The 27204-nt window shown below is 47.1% G+C and overlaps 1 protein-coding gene across 1 annotated transcript in view; it reads left to right on the forward strand.

The window, feature by feature from the left end:
- Positions 1–27204, forward strand: part of unc5db (unc-5 netrin receptor Db) — a 77817-nt gene that overhangs the window by 38157 nt on the left and 12456 nt on the right. Inside the window, 11 exon segments of the mRNA XM_047048594.1 lie at positions 5010–5225; positions 13301–13444; positions 13982–14085; positions 18586–18766; positions 19909–20015; positions 20017–20077; positions 20904–21068; positions 21676–21708; positions 22792–22977; positions 25452–25817; positions 27061–27145. Coding sequence (XP_046904550.1) covers positions 5010–5225; positions 13301–13444; positions 13982–14085; positions 18586–18766; positions 19909–20015; positions 20017–20077; positions 20904–21068; positions 21676–21708; positions 22792–22977; positions 25452–25817; positions 27061–27145 — 1648 coding nt within the window.

Raw genomic sequence — 27204 nt, forward strand, 5'->3', positions numbered from 1 at the left:
CCCTGTATGGGTTTGAGCAGTTTAACCGCTCCCACCGCAGTCTCCAACATGGTTCGCAAGCAGGGCCGTAACTACCATTGAGGACACCGAGGTCGTGTCCTCGGTATTTTTTTTCGTATTTCTGTTTTTTTTTTGCTTAAATCGTGGTATATAAACTCAAAATAAAGTACACGTGAAACTGACTGCAGGACGATGATCTTGGTCTCCCACAAACCGTAACGTGATTTTATACATGAATCAACATTCATTTTGCGATTGATATGATATGTCATTGATGTGATTGATTGAAAATGAAATTCAGTGGCAATTGGGAAATATCAAACTGACTCGCTATCGCTCGGTCGATACGTTCCAGCCTCAGTTTGATATTTCCCGGCATGACCGAACGGTCGAGGTTAGTAAGTAGTTTATTATATGGCAATTTTAGATTCTTTTCATTTTGTAAACGAAAATAAATGGTACCTTTAGGCTAATTGTAGCTAGCTCTTAAGTCTTCTCACGGTGTGTTTCATGTGTTGCCAAGCAACTCATTACTTTTGATAGAAAGCGGACAACATGGTTCTGCTAAAATGGCTTTAATTTCATCACAAAATAACGACACAAGTGATTCAAAGAGTCTGGTCTTCATCCTCACTTTCGATGACAAAGCTTTTCAGCATCATCTGGATAGTAAAACTCAGCAGCTGACTCGTCGATATCGCTCATTTTGAAGCTGACGTCAGAGGGCAATACGGATCCGTATTGACCGGCGAGGAGGGCAACACGCTGGGGTGACTACCCGTTATCCAATCAAAACGCTCGTACCGTCGTTGCCATATAATAATAATTTAAAAAAAATTGTGGTAACTTGCCCTTACTTCATGAGTCCCATAAAGGTCCTTCAAAAAGCCTCAGAATGCCCCATGTTTACCTCAAAATTTCAAAAGCTCCACACCGCCCCATATTCAAATGTCATAATGATGATGTTTTTGCTCCTTAAGACTCAATAAGAGAAAATGGCCATATTTAAATAATGTAATTTAAAAAAAATCCGGGGGAGCATGCCCCCGAACCCGCCTAGAAGTTCTGACTCATGACCTCAGTATTTTTTGGGGCCTGCGTACGGCCCTGTTCGCAAGGGAACGACAAGTGAGTTAAACATGGGTAGGTTCGAGGCAGGCTTTACAACCGAATCCCGCAGACCTGGACTGGAAAGCTTGATGCCGACAGTTGTTCGTTCAGCCTCATGTCGAGGATTTCCTATCCATCTGCGGCTCCTGTGGGACGTCCTCAAAGGCAGTGTGTCAATAACTGACAGCCTTTTTCGGTCAATCAGCAACGAGAGGCTCTCACGGCCTCCTGAGGAAAAGGAGGACTCAACAGCGTACACCTCTAACTGACAGGACGGCTCTATAATTACCAGGAGCCCAACCTCTCAAACTGAACGTTTAGGAGCAGTGCGCGTGAAGACACTTCCGCCATGTAATTGCTTTTCATAGCGCGAAATGGATGCAGGGTACTTTTACAGCTGTTTCTCTCGAAATTGATTACAGTCTATGTAAAAGCTTCCCGAAGCTTTGTTATGGCCATGTTATATTCCATGACGATGTATGGTGCAATTTCTGTCAGCAGACAACAATTTCCTTCCTACTCGGTCACGGGTAAAACCGGGCACATCCAACGCTCATAACCTAGGTCATATCTTTCAAGAAAGGGAATGTTTTAGGGTGGTGGGTCTCACAGGTTTTCTTTGTGCTCATGTGTTTGTGTTTTCACATAGGCAGCTTCTAGTTTTTTGTTTTTTTCGTCTTTTTTTTGACAACCCAAGAAATCGCAATGGGTTTTCGACGAAAGCGGTGGAAATCACTGGTCGTCTTCTGAGCCTGGCCACTTAACTCAACTCTAGAGATGGGGATTAGCCTGACACCCTCTGACACTCCTGCTGTCAAATGAAAAGAGAATCCCGCTGAAACCTATAAGATTTCTCACGATGTAGAGCCAATGCTAGCACTATGAACACTGTTCTGCCTCGCTCCTCCACCTATCTCAGCCCCTGTACAAAGGGGGGGGGGGGGACACTATAAATCCCTAGTGATCTGCTAGGTTTGAGTGTGTAGTTTAAAGGACTCTGAGTTCTGGAGCGGTTGTGAAATGAGTAAGTCTCTAAGTCAGGGGGTGAATGAGAACGGTCCTGCGAAGTGGATTTTAAAGTAACCCTTTTCGGCTGCTGTCCATTTCTTTTCATTGAAAGAAGCTTGTGAGAGAGGCAGTACTGCTGATGAGAGGAAGGTGAGCCGTCAGCCAGTGACTAGCAGTGAAAGTAGTCTTATCGAGACACAGCCTTATTCTATTACTTTTACTTCCAATCTTGCGTCCCTTTTCCCTTATTCCTTGACTCTCTGTAATCCTAATTTGGCCTCTGCAAAGAAGAATACCATGGAACATAACAGGCTTCTTGTCAGATATTTAGATTCATGGTTGCCATGGACTGTCTTCAGGATGGTTGAATCAAGTCGGTTTCTGCTTGACAGGGCCTCATTCACATCTACTTCTCACGTGAACAGAATGTCAGGGCCACCTCTTGAAAAAGGGACAACAATGGTGTTTGTGTGCCCTGCACTGGCTTGCTCAGTCAGGGAGAAATCAGTGACTGGCAGCCGAAAGAGGGTGGAGCATCGAAGAGACAGTGTAGAAATGAACTGCTGTAATGAGGAAATAAGTGACTTACTGGTGACACGCTCATTGCCTTCATTAGGGCTCATATTTACGAGCATCTATCATTAGAGGAACCGCCAACAGTGTGTCTGCTTGGAGTTTATGAAGCATGGATTGTCACTTTCCAATTATCTATTGCCTTTTTACGGCACCAAGTGTCGAAGCACGTAGGAAAGGAGTTTGTAATTGACTGTTTGCAGCGGGGAACGAATGTGTACTCCACTTAAATCAATGGCACCTTGTGGCTTAGAAGCCTTGCGCCTCCTCTCGACTCGAGGAGGTTTCACTCCCCGCTTGCGTGACAACATTCAACGAGGTGGGAGAAAATAGGTGCCGCAGTAATTACACTTTAATCGTTCGTTTAATGCATTGGTTTGTTTTCCATTTTATCTCTTCGTATTTCCTGTGTATTTGGAGTGATAATGACATTCTTCTTGCGTACATTTGGGACGGGGTATCAAATGGGTTTGGAACCCTACTGTTTATAGATTGTAGTGAGTTACAGTAAGACAAGCGACATAAAAGTAAAGGTTTATTACTTGGGTTTTAATGTGACATTTCTTTCTAATATGTCTGTTCCAAAGTGTTTGGGAAAACCATTAGACATTGTTTGTCACGAAGGCAAGATGAGAGAATGTATAATTTATACAGATGAGGAAGACTTCCCTCTGTGAGCAAACAGCTTGTGGTATCCAATGTCACAACATATCAGTTCTTCACCACATGTGGTGATATATGGACTGATATCATAAAGCGTTCTTGCTGTGAGGGTAAACAAGGCACACATTTCGGTGAAGTCAATGATTTTCTACTCACACATGAAATCACTTATGCTTTTTCCAGCATGCATCACCTTTGTCAATTAGGGTCATGGAACAAAATGTCTGCTGTCTCCATTATTCAGAGGACGATCAAACTTACATGGAAATTAAAAATCGGTCAGGAATCATTCTACCACTGATATAGCGGTTGCCCCATCTCCTTCAGCAAGGTTGCGAGTCATGAATAAATTCAGCAGGTTGTTCCCCCTCGTCCTAGCTCCAGCTTCCTCCTGTAGTGGAATTAGAATAATTGAATCTCCCATTTTTTTTTTTATTTTTTTTTTTTTTACATCTTCATCGATCTAGAAAATAGTACATAGACACAAGTATCTTCCTGTCATATTTGTATTGTTATCAAGTCTTTGTACGCGTAATTATTTTAAGCTTCCATTTTCCTTGGAAGAGAAAACGTGTGGTCACGTATCTAGTAAAGTCAATAGTTTCTAGATGTGGAGTTACTGTAAGCAACGTTTGGTTTGCCTTATATGTGAGAGCACTCTGGGTGTTCGTACCTTTCATTTATCTATTTAACAACAAGAGTTGTGGCTGCTGGGGAGTGGAGCTGGGCGATTCGATTTCAGGGGGAGCAAAATTGGATTTGATGGAGGGACATAATAGCTTTCATGGGCTTTTACAGCTCTGAATGGCTAAGCTGGAGCAGCTCTGATGGGATTGAGGTCTAATTTTGGGATGAATCCCAGGGGTTGGTGTGATCCCAAACGTCCTGTTCCTTATTGTTCTTGCCTCGGGTGGGATCTAAAGACCCTTTCATGACCCGGAGAGCATATTGAGGGGGTGGGTGGGTGGGAGGGAGGGAGGGTGGGGATTCGGAAACATCAAACAAATGAGTCCAGATTTATCTTGAACGCAATTCCCGTCTACAATAGGCGCCTGTCAGATCAATGTTTTCCCCACCTCTGTTCGATCGATCAGGCAGTGCTATAAACAAGGGTAGCAAACCTTGCCAGGTGTTTGCCAAACCGAATGAAAGAAATAACCCTGGCTTGAATCATGCACCGGCTTCGACACGAGGAGAGTTGGCGGGAGCACAAAGTCCGTTATTTCGTGTGAATGAAGATGCCGCTTGAGGCAGAGATAAGATGTATTCAACGTATTCAATTCTTGTAATCAGTCCTCTGCCACCACTGCCATGCTTGGTCTGCTTTGATTTCATTTCTCTTCAAATTGCTCTGAAGAGACTGATTTTGACTCGAGTGGATAATAATTGCTGAAATGGTTTTCCAGAGATTCTCCCCTCTACCATGTTAACATATGATGAATGAGAAACGCAAACATTGTCTATGAGGAAATAACATATTTCAAATGTGGCCGTGAATAGAATTTCTAACTTGCTGCCAGGAAACAAAATGCATCCCTATGTAAATAAATGTTTGGGTTGTCTCCTCCTGTACATGCTAATAATATCCATGTACAAAACATTCTCACCACAAGTGATTTGCTTCGTACGACTCTAACCAGACGTCTGTCTTTCAGGATCCACTGGAGATGTTGTGCCAGAGAACTTGCCGTCTGTCCCAGGCACCCTCCCCCACTTCCTTCAGGAACCAGAGGATGCCTACATCGTGAAGAGCAACCCCATCAAGCTGCGCTGTCGGGCCGTACCGGCCTTGCAGATCTTCTTCAAGTGCAACGGGGAATGGGTCCATCAGAATGAGCACACGTCTCAGGAGCACATGGATCAGAACACTGGTAGAATGAAACCTCCCTTCTCTCTGGTCCAACCCCATGAAAACAATGGCGCTGGTTCCTTTTTTGTAATAGTTTTATTTCAAGTGGTTTCACAAAACATGGTTAAGCTCATTAAAGTTAGGGTAATAGTGTGATTAAAAACATGTAGATTGTGTTTATTTGTGGCAACGTGTCTTTTAATCCACACTTGGATTATCCATACCACAACCACTTGTAACCAAGCAGTTTGTTCAAGGCTTGGACTGGTGCCTGTGTCATTTCGAATGATGCAAAAGAGATGGTGTGTTCATCCCAATTAAGCTCCATCAGGTGTTATCGGAGGTAGGTGCTGACAGGTTGTGTTGATTAGAGTTGCACTTCCTGAAGGGGTTTCCGGGAGAGAGAAAAAAAACAAAGCTGATGTGACACCTCGCCTGAAATGGGCACTGATTAGTGGTTGCAAAAGAGAAGTCTTTCTTGTATTCATGAAGGGCCCTCTGCAGGAAAGGCTGTTTAATTGCTTCTGGAAGTTCATTATTGTGTGATTGCTGTGCTGTGAAATTGTTGTGAGGTTGATAATGGGGAAATGGAAGTCAGAAACTTTGATTATTTCTGCTCTTTGTGAGTGGTAAAGTATGAGGGAAAGTTCATGATTTTCTTTGGTGAACTTTCTTTATGCCACATCAACGTCCTGCATGTAGCAAGAGAGAAGCCAATCAATTGATTTCACATAAGACTATCGTCCATTTGTCTTGCAGCAACAATAATGAAGGGGCTAACGTACCCTACTGGCATAGAAGCATGATCATGTTGGAACTGCTTTTCCAAGAAGATTGTTGAAGAATATACAAAGTCGAAAAATGATACTGCGTATTTGCAACGCTGTGACTTTGTATTTAGCGTGAAAGGCTCCCAGGCTGTTCTAATTCCGTTTCCTTCACCTGTTTGTGTGGTGAGAGCCTGTTGGATTCATCTCTACAATCACACTCCGTGGTAATGCTTTGGGGAAATGTATAGTAATGGTGCTGTTTAACCAGGAAGTCTAGATACCAATCTGTAAACATGTTGAGATGGGGCATTGGCCACAACTATAATCATAACCCAAGTCATTTTCCAGCAGTCATTTTTTTCTCTCCAGAAAAGTCACTGTAGCATTTCTACATTATCCGTGGATGGGATCGTTGTAAAGGAAGAGTGTTGTGTAGATCTTGTTGACTTAATGATCTGAGGTGTAGTTTGTATTCATTTGACGGTTTAGTAGACATCTTCAGCTAATCAGCATTCTCAAGTGAGTAACAGGCTGCTCATGGAGCAAGCTCACTCCAGATGGGTCTTTCACCCCCAATGCAGCACTTAACCTGACACATTATCCCCACTCTCTGCAATGGCATGCATTGTAACTGCTGGGGGAAACGGGAGGGAACTTTTGTTACTTTACTTTTCCAATAACTAAAACTTTGAGACATAACAATGACCTTTTCTGCCATCGCCACACTTACCGCCTGTGGTACTGCTTCCTGTGGCTGTGAAATCACTTCTCTATCTGAGAGTCCCAGTGGGTTTACAATGAAAAGAGCCTGAACCTGTCCTCACCTGAGCCCTGCTGAAGAGCCTGCATTGCATCAGCCTTTAAACTCATAACCGCTGATAACGGCGTGCTTAACCTGCCTTTGTCCCCCAGCCCGGTAATGGACGGCAGCATCGTGTATTAGATTAGGCTAATCGCTGCAACAGATCAGTGAAGAATTGGATGTTATTGATTAGGACATGGGCCCTCAATGCCAGAAAGAGTCACGATAACATCTCTTATTTGCCTTATTTGGCAGATGAATCACAAGCACAGATAAGCTCTACAATGCCCTTGAGTTTCACAAAAAAATGGATGCCAGACTGTGTTTTGCGTACAACTTACTGTAGAATGAATAAGGCTAATGGTTAAGAGGGCAGACACCTCTATCAGAAGTATGGTTTTGGGGGCATTTCTATTTGCTGCGAAGGTCGCCTTAATATTATTTTGGAAAAAAATGTCACTTTGACATACATATCTAGAGAACATACCGTGAAAGCATTATTGTTTTGTTTTTTATGAAACAAATCCATTTTGCTATATTATTTTAGCTGTCTGTATCGATACGTCAGGAATTAAGGAGATGCCTCATTGAGAATGCAGACCTTGTTGGTGTTTTAGCACATGCAGCAAGCTCATTAGGAAGAACGGCAGCCAGATGTGCCGATGCCTCTGGGATCAGGAAGGATCTTGTCTACCTGTCAGGGATAGATTTTCGTATGGGGTCAATATGCATACATAATTGAACAGCTGAGAGATGACTGGCTTATAGCAGTGTCAATAGTTGGCTTCCACTGCCACTCTGCAGGAACGTGTACAAAAGGCTTGGCATAGGTTGAACTCAATTTGCAGTGAGATATATGCTTATTGATGTCCTTGTATCCTCATTCATATTTGACAAGCTCTAAAGGCACACCACCACCAAGCTCCTAGTCAGGACTGTACCGCCTCAGTAAATGCTCTGCACGATTCGTCTCAGGAACAGATTGATCCCATGGGTTTTTGGTGAAAAAACTGGTCAACTCCCCCCCATATGTCTGATAGCGGTGAACCGTCAGTCATCTCTCTGGTTTACAGAGATGACTGTGGACTAGATCTCTGGGGATCAGAGACTATTCCCTCATGGGTTTACCGAGAGCAACTTGTTTATGTGAGAAGAAATCTGAAGGCATCTGGCTTGAAGAACTTTTCCTCGAGGAGAAACTGCTACTCTTGGTTTGCTCTGAGAACATGGTTTTAGGAAGTCCTTCACTGTAGTTGGTAGCAATCTGTTGCTCCCAGCCTCCTTTTAGGTGTTTTTAATTAAGCCACTAAAGATGAATATCCTTGTTTTTAAACGGAATTCGGATATTTTGCCCCCGGAATCACAAACAAACAAAGGTCCCTTATAAGCCCACAAATTCCGTTAAGACCCAATTCACATGGAGAGCAGGAAACATCATTGACCTTTTTTGTTGTGTCTGTGCTCTGCGAATGTTATCGTTGGCTAGCAGTAAGCTGACAGTGCTCTGACATGGAAGCTAAAATGGAGACTGGTGGATCTAGGCACACCAGAGCAGCAACTATGGAGGGGGGGGAGGGAGGCAGGGAGGCCTGAGTGGAGCAGATAAACAGTCCTGCCTCTCTTACCTGCCAGGAGGGCTAGCCGAGGGAATGCCTGCACATGACAAACAGGCCAGTGACACCCCAGCCCCGACACCACCCTTCCCAGACAGGCCACAACCTATCCTCCCTCTCAATCCACTCCCATATATATTTTCTCTGTCGCTATGCTTTTGCCATTCTGTAATGGGGCACTAAAGTAAGAATTGATGTTATCTTTGCCCTCAGGTTGCTTTGTGAGTCCGTTAATGGGGTTGTTAACTGAACGTGGTCAGACAATACACCTCAGCCTGAATCTACTACTCTGTGGGCTCCAGGGGCGAGATATGACTGTGTCTCCGGAGATGGATTTTATTGGGATTTACTGGGCTGTGCTTGTGGCATGTGCCCCTGCTTTTATTATTGTGGAAGGAGCTTCCAGGGTTTTTGATGACTTTTTGGTTTGGATTTTATGCCACACTGCTCAGACAAGGTTTGTGCTTTATCTTTCTTCTTTTTTCATGGCGGGTTATGTGACCAGACTATCACGTCTCTTGTATCTGCAGTACAGTGCTGTTCTTGGAAGACAAAAGAAGCTAAAATCTCAGTCTGGAGCCGATTCAAAGCCTCCCAGTCTGTTGTGGACATTGACCGACTGCATTGGGAGAACTTATTGTATCGGCCTCGACTGGAATTCTGCAGGGTTTTTTGTCTAATGGACTAAAACATTGACAGTCTCTTAAGTCTCTGATGAATGGCGTGCATGAACTACTCTAGGCTATGCTACAAGGCGCTGTACATTAACACGAGAAGTGTGCTTAAAATCTACGGTTAAATTCAGTGCCAGCTCTGCTAGTGCAAATAAAGATTCACTTTGATTTATCGTCTCTAAGTAAAACTATCTGAAAAGCAAGGCCAAAAACTAAAAAAGTCTAAACCCTAAAGTGATGACTACCTTTTCTGAAATGACAGGGATGCATTTATTTATTACAAACAAGTTGTTTTCCGCCTCTGAGGACTTTAAAACAAAGAGTACTTCCCTCACATCAAAAAAGTCTATTTCCTTTTCATCAACATTAAACTGGATTGTATTCTATTTGAAAGAAAAGACGGGACTCCAAAGGTGGCTGGTCTCTGATGGCAGTGTTAAGAAGTCTACATCAGGCCTAATGTAGGCTGCAGATAAAAGCCTCATTCTGATGTGTCTGATATCGAGGGGAATGAAAAACGCAGCAGCATAACACTTATTCCCCTATAGCACATAATAAAATCGTGTAATGGAATATTTTGTACAGCCTACGTGTGTGTGTGTGTTCTCGTGTGTTCCTGTAGTTTGTGGGTAGGCAATAACAATATTTGATTTGGATATACTTTTAAAATGAAGTGCTAAAGTGTGGCTGTCATTGAGGTGGATGGGGCCTATTCAAAGCAATAGGCATGATCATTCTTGCTCCTGGTGGTCCTGAGAGCTGTGCCACAGGTAGACGGGTGTGGAGGACATGAGAGTTTGATGAAGTATGACATTAATGTGTTACAGTAAGGCTGTTTCCGTCTTAAGCTGAGAGCTAAGTGTCGTGTCGGCTATGACACTTAAAGTGTTTGCATTTACCATGGCTGTCACTTTGTGTGGTGTGATGGCTGAAACACACGCACACGCGCACACACACACAGACTCTCTCACATACACACTAACACACACACACACACACACAGACTCTCTCACGCTCACTCACCCGCACACACGCACATACACTCACTGACCTCAATGGCTCAACTCCTAAAGGAGCAACAGTACCCTTGATAAAATGAATAAAAGAATTGCACTGTTAGAAACATCAAGGTCAAGTATCTCATTATGGACCTCCAAATTTCTACGTGGCTGAGATTACTTTTGTAGATGTCCTCCTTTTTTTCCTGTCAGATCAGGGGCCAGGCCCCCTGTGGACCCCCTTTGTGCTGAAGCGTGTAGCAGGAAGCGAAGACACGGCTTCCTGTTGAGGTGTTGACAGGGCCTGTGAGGAGCCTTTCTCAGAATCGTGAACGTGTTAACAGCAAACGAGAAAGCGCCATGGAGTTATCAGCATGCAAGTGTGCACTGCAGACGCCTACAGCCATGCTCTTCAGAGGGCTCACCCCATGAGTGGCCCACTAGGCCACTGCGCACCAATGGAGAGCCTTATCGGGAGAAAGAAAGTGCTTCTCGTCAGGGAGAAAGCCGAGACAAGTGTTACTACTAGTCATCGGTAGTTGATGGGAGTGCTTTGAAACATTAAAAGATACAGGCAGCGATACAATTGGGACAATGTACTTATCATACTGGATCTTATTCATTATTTAAGCTTATATTCCTCGTGCGGCGGGATTCTTCGCTCTCAAATAATGACCTAATAAATATCCAACATAACAATGCAGATGGTTGTATTGGAGCCAGAGGCGTCGACCAAGATTGGGATGAATCTGATCCTCCCTGGCAGGAAGTGGAGCAGGCCAGGAACATTTGTCGGTTAACGGATCAAACGCCCCTTGCGCCCCCCTCTTATGGTCCCACTCCTGTCCAACTCGATAAGCTTTGCTGTGGTAAGGCAACAGATCAGAGCCGTTGGGGAGGCCAGATTAGCCTAGCTTTGGCACCTCCGATGAAGCTCCCAGCACCACAATCCTTTAATTCATCGTTGTTGTCTTTTGCCACCGGCCCTTCCAGACTGTAACCTTCTCTCCTCATAATTCTGTCTTCACGAGGGCCTCGTCACGTGACTCGGACTCCTTTGTCACGTCTTGGAAAGCCTCACAGAGAAGTAAAGGTTGAGTTGAGACAAGAGGAATCAGGAGGATTTGTTTAATATGCCCTGTCAACAATGTTCTTCCTATGAACAAATAGGGCTGGCAGATGATGAAGTGGCAGTCTCGTCCTGTCTCCCAGGCACACCACCTGTCATGGGTGGTTAGTAGTCAAGGAAATGGGCCATTCTGCTGGGAGATGTCAACAGGACCGTCCTGCATTAGCATATCAGTCACACACTTTTTTGGGGGCAGATTATATGCAGTCATTAGTCATGATTTTCTTTGCTGTCTCCCCACTAGATACACACACGCATACACACAAACCTTGTCAGATGCCATTTATATACAAGGACATAATGAATTATGTTTGTGTCACTCGCCATTTTATAAATTGTGAAGTCTGGTCTGTAGGCCGATTTTATTTTTTATGTAACACCTTAGCCGGGCTTGGTAAATTATGCTCATCCAATCCTGTCAACATTACCTGTTTGTTTTTGAATTACTTGATTACAGTTAGGTCGAAAATGAAAATAAAAACATTTCCTTTTTTGACCTCACAGATAATTATGTATAAATATACAGTATTTCAGTCAAGACAATCCCGTACTAGATTTGAGCATTTATTGTAACATGACATGGACATGTAGATTAACTTTGGCGGAGTGGATGATCTAAGGGAAGCACTCCCTGCCTCCTTGATGCAACACATACATACATGACATATGAGGCAGGGAGCAATAGAGATATAATCCCCCTGGTGGACAGAACATACAGACAGCATGGGGGAGAAGGGGATGGTGGAGGGTGGCAGCAGCACTGATCATGCAACAAATGTGTGAGTGTGTGCGTGTGTGCCTATCCGCGCGTCTTTTAAAGACGCCTTATCGGACGTGGCCCAATGGATATGCGCTGCTAACATGGGTGTGGTAGTGGGTGGAGTTAAGGAAGGTGGAGTAAGACGCCTTACGTCCCCGATAAATGAATGACGCGCTGCCCGATTGCCCTGCCTGAACTAGCTGCGTTTATGTATCTTTTTCACATTATTTGATATGGTTACAGTTGTATGGCAATAGCACCCCAACATGCTTGAATAGACTTTGTTATTTACTGCTGGTTACGAGTGCTTTCTTCTTCCCCACTACACCAGGATCAACAGTGTGAACCTACAGCCTTTACACCGCTTCAGCTGAGCCTGTACTGCTATTGGTATTCATTCAGAACTCTGCAAGGCTTCGACAAACTGTGCGACCAGTGTGTGCTTTCTGGCTTGCAGAGAGCATGTCAGATTAGAGTGTTATTTATCCATGTGTGCAGGAGAGCCAGAACAGTGTGGGGTGATGAAAGGGACCAGATCGCTCCTTTTTTCTGTCCCAAGCACATCGCATCTTTCCTTTAATCCAGCTACGGGAAGCCTACAGGCTAAAAAGGCACCACAAAGCCACAAGAATACACACATGACAGGTCCTAAGCCGATGACTCAGATTAAAAAAGAAGCCTTAGCCCAATCCCAAACTATGTGACAGGTCTGCAGAAATGTAGTGTGTGTGTGTGTGTGTGTGTGTGTGTGTGTGTGTGTGTGTGTGTGTGTGGGGGTGGGGTTACACTGTGTGGGCACTCTGAGGATTTTGAAGGAAGTCCATTTTGTACAGACACGCTTTAATGAGCTTCTTCTAAAAATGCGCTGCTAGCAAGTGTGCTGTTTCATTGTTGCGTAATATGACAGGGCTGCAATGCTGTTGATTCGACACGTGCCATAGAAACGGGTCCGCCGTGATGCCTCGTCACAGGCTGAGCCCAGATTATTAGGGAGATACAGTTGGAGGCGACGGCGTTGTTTATCTTGTTAGCTGCACTGAGCACAGAAACACACACACAGTGTTATTCCTTCAGAGAGAGGGAGGCCATTTCATTACTGATACACTGTCGACATCCAGCAGAGAGTATGGGAAGTCTAGAATGACTCCAGGCTCTACCTGATTACAACAAGATGTCAACACCCTTGAAAAATCAATTGTTCCCTAACAAAGGACTGCACACGTCGCATTACACCACAGTTAATACCTGAGACCTTTGAGTCATAACAACATGCAACGCCTCAAAAGGTGGTGTCGTTTAATCTGGGGTTTGTCCCGACTTGGACCCAATTCTCTGTTTCCCCTCCCTCCAGGGTTGAAGGTCCGGGAGGCGATGATCAACGTGTCCAGGCAGCAGGTGGAGGACTTCCACGGCCCGGAAGACTACTGGTGTCTGTGCGTGGCGTGGAGCCACCTGGGGACCTCCAAGAGCCGCAAGGCCACCGTGCGCATCGCCTGTGAGTACGACCAGCCGACCGCTGTTAGCGGAGGGCAACACACACCGTCACGCCGGCGGCCATCGCAGCACCAGAGAAGCACGGGAAAGAGCTGCCTCGTCGGATGTCATCATTTCCCAGCATGCACTCTACGCTAATCCACATTACATTACCCCCCACATTCCCCCGAGGCAAGTAGGGTGAAGTGCCTTGTCCAAGGACACAACGTCATCTGGCACAGCCTGGAATCGAACTGGCAACCGTCTGATTACTAGCCCGATTCCCTAACCGCTCGGCCACCTGACTCCCCTAATCCAAACAGTCTAGCTGTAAACAAACTAGTAAACTCACTCCAAATTCTCCCATTTGAAGAAGGAGGTGCGACAGAGACCATTATCAGCTGTGCCGTGTCATGAATCCTGCTGCTAACCCGGGTGTGGCTGGGCTAGCTGGAGGGGGAGCGGTGAACTCGGAGAGGGGGGCTGACCACAGCAGGAGTCAGGTCCGGCCGACTGGGGCCCCCGGGGACTGACTTCTGGCTCTTGTCTCCCAAAACAGACCTCAGGAAGAGCTTTGAGCAGGACCCCCAGGGGAAGGAAGTGCCAATCAAAGGGATGATCGTTCTTCACTGCCGACCCCCAGAGGGAGTGCCTGCGGCAGAGGTAAACCCCCCTCCCCTTCCCCCCCTAGCCCCTAACAGGCCTCCAACACATAGAGAGATTCAGCTATGGGTGAGAGTGAGAGAGCTTTCCTTGGAGGATTCTGAACTGATATACTATTCTATTGAGTTTCCCACTCAAGTGCTTTGACCAAAAACTTTGTACTGTATATTTACTTTGCACCCTTAACAATTTGACCTTAGCTGTGTTTGGCTCCACATTAATAATTAAGCTTGCACGCTACTGAAATCAATAAGGAGCTCCTTCTTGTATGTTGATAATCAGTGCGGATAACTTCTTACTGTGGTAGTGTGTGTTTTAAGCTGATTTTGTGGATGACCCCTGTGTTGTTGTCAATTATTTTCGCTTGAAGATGGAGCTGCGTCCATTGGGGGTCTCTTGAATTCACAGTGGAAACAGAACAGGGCGTGAAATACAGGAAAACACCATAACTTTCAGTCTAGTCTTTTGTCAACACAAATGAGCCCAGCCAGCAGAGATGTAGTGAATAATGTAAGGCGCCAGGGAGGCATCTGCTACCCAGTCAATTCCAAAGCACCTCCTCCATGAAATATTGAAATTGTAGCTGCGAGTTGAGGTGGTGGTGGTGATGATGATGATGATGATGGTGGAGGCGGTATGTGTTTTTCTTCTTCCAAGCCTGGTTCCAGTCGGATGAGCAGGATGGATGCTAACTCTCATTGCTAATAGTTGGTGGTTGTGGAGTTGGTGGTTTTGATGCGCGGTAAACATTTCTCAGAGGGAATGCATTCTGAAATTCTCCCCCCCGTCAGCAATGATGTTGTGGCAAGCTAACGAGACTTGAATCGCTCCGAATTGGATCAATTTGGCGTCGCAGCGCCTGAGATGCGTTCTATAAGCCTCAGTGTGACTCACCGGGAGTGGTTCTCCTCTCGTCTTTTGGAGACAGGTTGCACGCTGAAAGTATGGCTGTGGGAGAAATGCTGATATTCAGTTTTGAAATCACTTTGCCGTTACCTTTTATTTGGTTCTTGTGGAAAATACATATCTGCAAATGTTTTATTGAAATGCTGGTGCGTTCAATGTGCTGTAGCAAAGAGCAAACCCGAATTTGTCTTAATAAGATTTTTTTTATTTGATTAACTGCGGCATACCCAATTCTAAAGAAAGGAAAAGTGAGAAGGAAGTGAGATCATTTGATCCATCCGTCATGGTAAACTACACACAAACGTATACTTTAACTGATCTGTATGTGTTCTGTTTTCATACTAGGTACTGTAGACTACTTGTATAGTGTTTTGTTTACACATAATTACAATTAACACATGGTGATATGTAAGCTATTAGCAGGATGTCACATTCAATGTGTGATTAAGGGCCATTTACAGCTCTTTCTGGACGCTATTTCACAGATTTTAGGAAGTGTGAATGTAGGTTAGGAGTTTGAGGGAACCTTGCATAATGAGCTGCATTGTAGGTTTCTCTGAACGTGTGAATGTAGGTTAGGAGTTTGAGGGAACGTTGAGCTGCATTGTAGGTTTCTCTGAAAGTGTGAATTGAACAGCCAGGAACTGAAAGCTCACAGAAGTGATACCCCAAAGTGTTAAATATTTGGTGGATTTTCCTCCAGAGGAATCCTAGGCCTTGACATGCAAAAAAAAAAAAAAAAACGATGGACATTTAGCATGTGTCAGCATATTACATCTTATTTCCTTGAAGTGTGTTTGAAATGGAAACCGTGCTATATAAAAAAAAAAATGCCCCATTGTTTTCGTCTGTGTCGAGGTGCGGCCATAAAGCCATCTCACACTTGGATAACACTTAAGCGTACAGCCGTTAACACAGTTCCACCCTTCCACACTCCTCCTGTGCAACTCCATCGCCCGCCCTGCCGTCTATGATTTTCTCCCAGGTCAGAGCAAATCTCCCAGAGAGCAGATGATGAGCTTCATCATCAAGCCAAGCAATTACACTCGCCAACCTGGCTAGGAGCAAGGAGCTCCCCCTATTTATTTCCCTAAGATAAGACAGATCTGGGTGGAATAGTAATGCGCTGACAAATAGCTCAGGGGGGGTGCGGGGTGGAAGAGGTGGCATTTGGAAAGCTACAGGGAGGCGGCCTGGGCAACACGAACCCGCTTTGTGTCCCCGTATCTTTTTTTATTAACCTCCCGAGTGGGGTAATGCAAAGGGAGGTTGGGAGTAGCCCTGTCACAGCCCTGCGCCTCAGGGTCTCCTACTGATATCAACGCACCGAGGCATGCTGACTTCAAAGCCTCTTGACTTAACTGTTTGCGTGTGTGTGTGTGTGTGTGTGTGTGTGTGTGTGTGTGTGTGTGTGTGTGTGTGTGTGGGGAGGGGGGGGGGTTAGGGGGTAGGGCATGTGCTTGTTGGAGGAACCCTTGGCTATTAGTTTGTGAAACTCAACTGGTCTTCTGGTAGCATTTTCGCCTTTCTCCAGTCCCAGGAGATAGTAGAGTCACCGTGGTCTGATAAGAACAAATGGAGGCCCTGATGAGGTGTAGAGCAATTAAAAAAAGATTCCCTTCCCGCACACCAACGGTGCCACTGGCCACCTGAATGTGTGTCCTTTGTGTTTCCTCTGCTCCGCTGGCTAAAGGGGGTTCACTTCTAACACACACACTGCAATCCTTCAGAGACATAGGCTGAGACAAAAATGACTAAATCGGCTTGACTCAGCATTTCTTTGGCTTTCCCAGTATAGCTCTGTAGTGAACTGTGTGAGAACATCACCTTGAAACTACATTGCCCAGGAGAGCAGGGGTGGAGGGAAGGGATAGAGACATGAGCAGAAGCTAGCAAGGTTGTTGAATTTTTTTTTTTTTTGAGGGGGGGGGGGGGTGATTGATCTTCATCTCTCTACACCTCGTAAGTCTTTATAATGGCATCTGGTGTAACTGGATGGCTTGCTTCTCCTTCCTCTAATTGGCCCTCGGCCCCAACACGTTTCTCATCAACATCTCATCAGACCCAGCAGCCTGGGACGTCAGCTCCTGTCTGACCCGGCCAGAAGATCAGAGGACCTCGCCTGTAGACTGGGCCTGAGGAGGTGACCTTCAGGGCACTTCGGCGTCGCTCATCATGAAATCACGCCCCTCCCCCCCCCCCTCCCACTCGGGCTCGGAAACCCCTCCGTCAAGTCTGACACTGATGACCGTCTCCTAATTGAAACAAATGTGCCAATTAGGCGATTCATTTCTCACATCCTCCGCCACACATTCGCTGGGCTAATTTGTATTTGTCCCTGCGTTTTTTTTCTTTTTCTTCTTCTTCCTCTCTCTCTCTCTTTCCCTGTCCCTCTCTCCATCCATCCCTTTCTGCTCTGTGAATCTTTTCATCATTACCCTAAGGCTGTTAGCGGCGACAGCCCCAGAATGTAGAGCAGGTCCATCCACACAAAAAAGAGGCCCCCGTCTTTTGTGCCACGTGTTAATTGCCTCTTTCAACTAGCAAATTTCCCCAGATGAAATTGAAATAAATACATAAAGAGGGAAAACACTCTCATGCCAGTCGCGTCACCCTGTCGGCTCCCATCCAGTGACAGATTGGTTTAATCATGAGAAATTAGTCAGTCCCCAGTCCGTCCTCTCTTATCGTTCAACACTGGTTTAATGCATGGTCTCTGATGCCTGCCCCCACTAAAGGGTGTCTTTAATTGTGCGGAGGACTCCTAGGGCGACCATTTGAAGTCGACAGGAAATTGGAAAAGAAAACAGTCAAACGTACCACCTCCAGATTCTTGTTGTCTCTCTGTAAGTCAGAAGGATACACCTAGACTACAGTCAACTGTAAATGAGATGGGTCAGGCTATTGTATTAAAAAAAATCCTTTCTCAATGAGAAAAATGGCGACCGGACAAAGATCCTCACAATGTTTTGATGAACCTTTTTTTTTGTGACCGATGAACCTAAAATTCATCCTGTTGGGCGTGTGTGAGTATATACTTGTGTGTGTTCATGTGCTCTCCTTAATGATTTCAGTACTCAGAACACAATGCATGCGTTTACTTTGCAAGGGGTGTCTACAAAACCCCCTTGTAAATCTGTCAGCCCAGCCCATTCTGCCACCGAGTGACTCCAATTTGCAAAAGCAGTGAGGCAGCTCCGTGTACCCGGGTAGGAGCAGTAAAGCATCGCTAAGTTTGTAATTCATAATTTGCTTGCCTCCCTATGTCTGTTACTGGTAATTGCTTCCGGGCGCTCTCCTGACTGCTTGATGCTTGTGGTTGTGTGTCATGTAACCATGTTGACGTCTGAGGTGACCGTGGTCAGTGGTTGAGAGGCTGGAGTGACGCAGGGGTGTCCCACGCTGCCGATCTGGCATGTTTTACACGTGGCTGTGGTCGGATGGGAGTCACTGTGGTTGCTAGTGTTTTATAGCCTCTCTTTCTCTCTCTCTCTCTCTCTCTCTCTCTCTCTCTCTCTCTCTCTCTCCTCTCTCTCTCTCTCTCTCTCTCTCTCTCTCTCTCTCTCTCTTTCTCTCTGTCTCTGTCTGGTTCAGGTGCAGTGGTTGAAGAACGAGGAGCTGTTGAGCTCCCTGACCGACGACAACATCGACACCCGAGCCGACCACAACCTCATCGTCAACGAGGCGCGCCTGTCCGACTCGGGGAACTACACCTGCTTCGCCAGTAACATCGTGGCGAAGCGCCGAAGCGCCACCGCTACTGTGGTGGTGTTTGGTGAGAGCGCCCCCCCCCCCCCCCAACCCATGGAATGCCTCCTTTCATCCATAATACCATTTATGCTTGTTTTGTGTCCCGTGCCCCAGCGCCAGTGATTAAGAGACCTTTCATTGAGCTTTTCTATTTGTGCTGAATGATGTTCCCCTTTGTTTAGAAGAATGCATTATTTAAAACGGTCAATTGACTGGCTCACATTTAAAATCAATGTGTACTTTATGAAAGGGAATAAGCTACTGTGTCTTAATCTAATTTAAGGGAGTGTTGCTCATCAAATATTCATTTGCTAGAAAGGCCTTGGAGCTATGCGTCTCGCAAGCGCGGGTAGCATTCACAAACATTTAGCCTCCGTACACTTGCAGACAAATCATTGAGCGAGCTGAAAAACAAGTCAAGACAGTCAGGTTGTTTACTTCTCAATAGGTTTAACACCTGTATTTCTCCAGCCTGTCTTGCAGCACGTTCTCCCACATGACCTGGCCCTACTATTCAGTCTCAGTGACTGTTTTTCTGTGTCTGTCTCGAGTGCCTCGAATATTGAACCAGCAATTAGTGAAAGAGTCGTGGACATGTATTCTATTTAATACACTGCACTCAATGCGTTAAAGCCATTGCGGACTGTGGTGGCTCTCTTGAGCATGCTTAATCATTAATAACTCGCGATTGTTGCCTGTGTAGTTAACTCTGCTGGAGCTCTGAAGGGCCTAATCTGTTCTCATCTGCATCTCTCTCTCTCTCTCTCTCTCTCTCTCTCTCTCTCTCTCTCTCTCTCTCTCTCTCTCTCTCTCTCTCTCTATCTTTTTCCGTCTCTGTCTCTCTCTCTTTTTCCGTCTCTCTCTCTCTCTCTCTCTCTCTCCTCTCCTCTCCCTCCCTCCCTCCCTCCCTCCCTCCCTCCCTCCCTCCCTCTCTCTCTCTCTCCCTCTCTCTCTCTCTCCTCTCTCTCTCTCTCTCTCTCCCTCTCCCTCTCCCTCTCCCCTCTCTCTCTCTCTCTCTCTCTCTCTCTCTCTCTCTCTCTCTCTCTCTCCCTCTCTCTCTCTCTCTCTCTCTCTCTCTCTCTCTCTCTCTCTCTCTCTCTCTCTATATGTATCTGTCTATATTTATTTGTCTCTCTCTCTGTCTGTCTCTGTGTCCCTCCCCCCCAGTGAATGGAGGATGGTCTCTGTGGACCGAGTGGTCCTCCTGCAACGCGGCATGTGGGAGGGGCGTGCAGAAGCGCTCCCGCACCTGCACCAATCCCGCCCCTCTCAACGGGGGGGGCGTTCTGCGAGGGCATGTCCGTACAGAAGATCACCTGCAATGCCCCCTGCCCAGGTCAGAACACTCACATGCACACACGCACACACACGCACACACGCATGCACACACACATGCAGACACAGCTGTTGAACACAATGCTTTCCAGGATGAATCGCCCCCCAAAATCGAGCAATCAGACTTTTTTTGTATTTGCATTACATTGTTACATACATTCCGTATTGTATCGTGTTTTATGTGGTGAATGCTGGCTGCATGCTTGCTTTAGTCCTCAGACTTGAGGTGCTTCACTCCTTTTTCGCCAGAATGTATTTTTCTGTGGCTGTATTCCTCATTTCTTTCAGCGAGAGTTCAGTCAGTCAGTCTGAATAGCTTCTGTTCCGAAGCCAATCACAATAGGAAGAACATCACATTGCAGTGTCGAAGCTATCTTGTGCGTAGCACAATATGTATGCTCTAACATGGTCAACCTCTAACACTCTATATTCTCCGCCACAGTATAAACACATAATTTGCATTTAAATTAGCTGCGAAGAAGCTGTGAATGACTGCTCATGGAACTCGCAAAACATCACAAAAGAATTTGCCTTCTCTGAGCTTGCCGAAACGGATTATGGTCCGTCGTAAAGAGCTGCCAAGAAATGTTCTGGCACCATATGGCCCTTCCAATATTTGTTAAGCTAAGCATGATGAGTTCCCCTTTAGATCAAATGACACACATGACAGAAGGGACCCTGAACAACGTGGAACCTTCCAGATCCCATTCTCAGATCCTATTATGTGAACGGGCCTGTGGGTTAATGTGCAGCCAACACTCTCCAAGATGGGTCGACGCCTCACCTGCTGTGCTGTGCTGCGTGTGTACGTGTGTGTGTGTGTGCAGTTGACGGAGGCTGGGAGGAGTGGAGCGAGTGGACGGGGTGCAGTAGCCAGTGTGACAGGCAACGGAGGAGAGAGTGTGACGCTCCAGCGCCCAGGAACAGGGGCAAGATGTGCGAAGGCGACAGCGAAACCACCGAAAACTGCACCGGAGGAATGTGTACACAGAGTAAGGCCCCCTTTCGGTCGGTTGGAGTGGGGGGGGTTCCTTTTGCGTTCGTTCATTATTCTTTCATCAACTCCCTCTCCCTCATTCTCAGAGGCATCACATTAATTGTCACGGTCGATTTGATTTTCAGTTTTGAAATCGAAACCTTGCCACACAATCACTGCTACTTAGAAGGGAGTCAATGATGTATTACAATCAGGTACTGTTCAATAGGAGCTTCCACTGAGAAACATATGAATGAGAAAATTGTTTACTGAGAAATTATTATCCAGGTAGGCCTACTGTGTCTCAAATTGTAATTCGGGAACGTCTAGATTGTTGTCAGGTAGCTGTTTTTGAAGAATCATTTTCCAATTTTCTGTCCACTTTGTGAACACGTAAGGAGTAATCATCCACAATGTTTTGCTGCCCCATTTGCCATTCCGCCCCTTTGCCAGTCCTTTCGGTGTCTCCCATCGTTACCGGGCCAGTCTGTTGCCATGCTCAGCAGGCATCGCCACATTAGCGGCCTCAGAAAGTTCTCTGGCTATCTCGCTCGGGGCCTTGAATTTGTAATCACCTCTCTCTTTCTCTTTCTTTCTCTCCATCTGTCTCTCTGTCTTTGCAGATCGAAAGCTGCTGCATGACGTTAAACCTCAAAGTGAGTTGTGCTTCTTGTTGATCTCTGTGTATGCACAGCGCAACCCCTAGCCACCTGAAGCTGCCCGAGGTAGAAGACAGGAAAGACAGGGAGAGACGCCACGGTGAAAGACGTCGGAACCGAATTGACACAGCCTAGAACGTCTCCAGGTTCTAGGTCCATTACTGTAGCAACACGCTTATTTCTCTCTGATGGACCTACTGTAGTACCTAACCTCCCATGGTTCTTCCTGAATAATTGAAACGCTCACACGCCCCATTATTCAGCCTTGCGCACGATTCTTGATTGACGCTGTGACACGTCTTCACTTTGAAATGAGGCCAGGAGATGGATCGGTAGTGACAAGTGAACATGTGCTACGTTGCCGGTGTTAATTAATGGAGCGTAATCATTGCAAATGAGCTCATTTGACCCATTGGGAGCATGTCTTCCTGTTCCCCCGGCGGATCTCGAGGGGCTCTCCGGCACACGTCCGCCCCCACATCTCGGAAATGATTGTCAGGTGCTACCTCGACTAGCTCCGCTAGTTTGCTTAAACGAGAATCCATCCGGCTGACGCTTTCCCCGAGACTCGACGCCAGTCTGCCGCCCTGGTTCCTGCCGCACGCCACCAGGCGCCTACCATTCCATTAGGAGTGCTCGAAGGAACGGAACATCTGCTTTTCAAGTCGGGCCAACGGGGGGATACTTTGAAATTGTTTGCTTCTTCTTTGCGACGAACACCAGTTGTGACCTTTGGGTGTGTTTTGTATATACTAGCGGGTCTGAATGTAGGTACAGCAGTCACTGCCTCAGGTGTGCTATAGTGTGTTAAGTACGGATAATAGAAGGAGCAAGACTCGTGTTCATTCCTTCATGCCTCGGCTAAATAGTGACGCATGGGCCTCAGTGCAAGGGTTCTCTCAAAATATAACAAGGCACGGCCCTAGATAAACCCTATCATCACATATCCCACTACACTCTCGTTGTCATTGCCATCCCATCATTTCCAATTTACCATCTGCAGTTTTTGAGTTGGGGGAAACATACATCAGTTCTCGTTCAGCCCACCGAATCAATGAAAGCGCTGTGTTTGTGCGACAGGCATGGAGGGCTTCAATGAGGTGGCGTTGTACTCGGGTCTCGGGGCGGGAGCTATCGCCGTGGCAGCGTTGGCGGTGGCCTTCATGCTGTACAGGAAGAGCCAGAGGGAGTACGGCGTGGACGTCATCGACTCCTCCGCGCTTTCCGGAGGGTTCCAGTCGTTCAACTTCAAGACCACCCGACAAGGTGAGCGCCGCTGCTTTATGGAGACATGGCCCGTGGCACACAAGGCCAAGGAGGCGCATATTGTCAAGGACCCCCCCCAACCCCACCCCCCCCCAGCCCTGTCAAGACAGCGCCCCCCCCCCCTCGGCTGACTGATGGTCTTTGTTACCGACACAGCTCACGCCGTCCACGTCGGCGCGAGGATTTATGGGGTTGTGATCGCCGAGTGGATCGGTCCTCCTCGCGGAGACGCGGCGGCTCCCTTCGTTATCGCGGGGGAGCGATGAAAACATCTCTGCTTGACGGACAATATCGTCCCGTCCCACGACGGGCCGAACATTTGACTGTCGAGCAAACATCCCCAGCCCTCCCTCCCTCACCCTTCCCCCCCCCCCCCCGTCAGATATCACCGGGCCGAGGCACTGACGGAGAAATGCGAAAAGCATGGAACAGTGAGCATCCATTCCATTTCTGTTGTGCACAGCAATAACTTGTGCTCGTAACAGTGGCTGGGGCGGTGCGAGCCGGCCAGCCTAGCTACGGGCGTTCATATTACTGTCACTGACACTTTTGGGTTAGCGCAAGTGATAGCCACGACGGTGGAGGGCGATCCATCCCAGCTCCCCGTGACAGCGCCGTGAGGTGGAGGGGGGGGGGGGGGGAAGCAGGAGCCATGCCCCCCTTGCCCCCCCAACCCAAGGCCTGCCAAGTCACTCATGCCCAGTACTCACCAGTGTGGCTGGCTAGGGGGAGGGCAGGAGGGGTGTGGGGAAGTGTGTGTGTGTTTGTGGGTGCGTGGGTGGATGGGAGATGTGGTGTGTGCATGTGAGGGGATGCGAGGTGTGTGTGCTGAGAGAGTGGGATGGGGGTGGGTTGGTTTGGTGTGTGTGTGCGTTCGACAGCATGCCGGGTTACATCCGGCAGGTCATCAATCCTATTTAAATAGGCCAGCTTTCCCCTACCGCCAGCCGCCTGCTGTGCCCTCCACCGGCCACATCGCATTCCCCCTCTCCATCAGTGCCATCCAGGAGCCTCTGGAATATTCTCCCGTCCCTCAATTTAAAACCTGCTTATTTATTTTTATTTTACGAAGAAAAAAGTGTTGTCTATGTTTTTTGCCTCCTTCCAAGACCTTTAACATTAGCCAATAGTATCATGTGCTATCACAGACTAGGCAAAGAAAGAAAAAAACGATTTCACCCCATACATAATAGGGAATCAGTACCTTTTCATGCCTTATAATTGCTTGAAAAAGCCCTTAAACGCTCCAGCTAGCTCTGCCTCAGACGTTGTTATGCCGACTGGTGAATGAATGTTTCGACCTGACCCTGCCTCTCTGCATTACACTTGCCTCTCAGTGATTTTTAATCAGAGGTCCAATTCCAAACCTATCCCTCAAGGTATTCAACCTGGGGTCCATTTCATTAACTTCTCTCATACCCACTCCTGCAATTCCATTTTAAGATGCACACTCAAGCGATAATCAGATTATTCTCCACTGGACTCAAAGAGGAAAACGAAGGAGACTGAAAAAATTGCTGATCAGATGTCAGGTTGGAGGATTGAACAATGTCCAGCGGGGTGCAATTTATACTCGTTAAGCATATACTGTAGGGTTGCCATTAACCAGAGCTCTTTAGCATCAGTGGCAAATTGTTTATAATTGGTGAGACATTATTTCACTGTACACTGCATACCTTCAAAGTATCTTCCAAGTTACATACAATTTGCTTAACTGGTTGAAAAACATTACATGTAGTGTTACATGCTATATTTGACATGCTATTTTCTTATCGATTTAGTCCAGAGGGACAAGCATAGCCTGAAAGAAGCACCCCCTCTTAACTCGAATATGCACGCCTCGAATTCCCCGACACAGATCAAGACCTCGTAATTAACGATTTCCCTAAAAATAAAACAACATTAGCCTCCCGCCTTGTGCCCCCTCGCCAGGCAACAGCTGGGCAGCAAGGACTGTGTGACTTCTTCTCCGTTATCTTGGCAAAGGGAGGCCTGGGGGCTCCCGGATGCCTGGACGTGCCAGATAGATGCGGCTCGCGTCTCCCGTCCTGTACGGCTGGGCCCGCTAGACTGATGGCTGTGTCCAAAGACCCCCCCCCCCCCCTTTGTGACTGTCCGGACCCACTGCCGGGTGCTGAAAGACCCCTTACATCCAGGAAGTTCACCTCCACCCCTTCAGTCCCTCTGGCCACCCTAGTCTCCTCCAAAAGAGCGACTTGGATGTGAAGGAATGAGACAGATGGATTTTAAAAAATCATGCTGCGTGCGCGCTTGGTAATTAAAACTACAGCTCTGGCTCCGAGTCATTTCTGGTCTCCACGCTATGGTCGGTCCGCCAACTGGTCCGACATGTTTTTCGCGTGACTTTGTGTTTGAGGCCTCCCAAATCTACACCGCCGAATGTCAAATCGAATGAACGACGTCGCCGGATTGTGGGATGACTGTGTGGCCGTGTATCTCTCCCATCTCCGTAGGCAACCCGTTGCTTCTCAACCCGGCGATGCAGCCCGACTTAACAGTGGGCCGGACATACAGCAGTCCCATCTGCTTCCAGGACTCCATAGACAAAGAGCTCTTTGACCCCCTGCCCGACATCAAGGTCAACGTTCAGAGCTCCTTTATGGTTTCACTAGGTGTGGACGAGCGCGCCGAAATCCATGGCAAAGGCCCTCCGGAGACCTTCCCCAGGGGCCTCAGCCGAGACCAGGGCACCGTGGAGAGGAGGAGCACCAAGAAGGGTGTGCTAGCCCCCAACGGGCCCTTCACCCCCGCCAAAGACCAGATGAAGACGACGGGCGTGTTCGGACACCTGGGCGGTCGGCTGGTGGTGCCAAACACAGGTAGGCTTTATCCACTGCATGTGAACGCAGCAGAGTCGTTACCCAAGCGAGGAAGCGATTGGATAACAATGAGGGGGAGGGGTCGTGAGAAATACAAGGTTATGCGTGAGACTCGAGAGCTTTTACTAAATTGCTTCTGTGGGTGCTATATATTACTGTAATTATGATTCCTTTTAGTGTCAACGAATGTACTGTACAAATGGATGCTTGTGCATCCATACCATTTTTGAATACGTTGCTAGGCTTCGGCACTGCCGTTGCTAAGGAAGGGAAGTGTAAAGCGAGCTTGCTTTGTTGTTATTTCTCTCAACGTGCTCCCCCGGCCAACACGGGTCAGGCTCTTATCAAAGCTGGGACTCTTAGTGGAGGGACTGGATGAGTTTTCAAGGACTGCCACGGGAGGGGGGGGGGGGGGGGGGGGGGGGGGGGGGGTCACCAGTCCGCCAGAGCCCAAGCACTGACATCCCTCTCCTGGGGGGCCCTCGTTTGTGTAGGGCCCTCTGCCTCTCCGGTGACACTGGGGACGCGTTTTATCCCGTGTTTGAGTGGGAGTGTCACCTCGGTCAAGTGGACCCCCACCCCTCCCCCCCTCCCCGCCCCCCCCTCTTGTCATTACCAAAGCCCTCCACGGGCAACCGTACGAGGCTCTTCACAGAAGGGTCCAATCACTTGTCATGCCTGTTTTGTTACGTGTTATCATAGCAAGGTGCTCATGGCCAGACCTAGTTTCATTGTTGGAACATTATTGTTCATCTGCCAACCGTATTTCTTTGTTTGGGAAATTGCTGCTATCTTATGACAGTAAATAATAATACATTTGGGACTTTCTATGTGTTCTTTGTTGCATTGTTTGTTTTATAGCTCCTATTGTAAACTGTACAGCACCACATTGTGTATGCAAACACTGGGATATGTCGAGTGAGCATGTCCAGGTATTACACTACCTATACTTTATCAACAATGAAAACATTTGTTAGTTCAAACTAATTGGTGAAAGAGCTAAAGAGCTGAATGGCCAGGACGCTCTGTGGTCAGTCCTGTGCTGTTGTCTGTTGAGAACGCAACAATAAACACTATTGGAAGCCAAAATATAGAACGAAAAAGTTAAATGTAACTGCCCACTTAGACTAAAGCCGCTGACAGAAGACCAGTTTCTCTGTGGCACGAACATGTCTTCCTTATGGGTCCTATGTGTGTGTGTATGTGATTGTGTGTGTGTGTATGTGATTGTGTGTTTTGTCAGGAGTCAGCCTGCTGGTGCCCCATGGAGCCATTGCGAAGGAGACCTCTTGGGAGATGTACATGGTGATAAATGAGGGCGAAGCCAGGTGAGATTCCTCCCCCTTTCTTCATGAAACAGGTCGACCAGACCATCTGGCTGGTCTGC

The sequence above is a fragment of the Hypomesus transpacificus genome, chromosome 24, assembly GCF_021917145.1.
Source record: "Hypomesus transpacificus isolate Combined female chromosome 24, fHypTra1, whole genome shotgun sequence".
Taxonomy (NCBI): Eukaryota; Metazoa; Chordata; class Actinopteri; order Osmeriformes; family Osmeridae; genus Hypomesus; species Hypomesus transpacificus.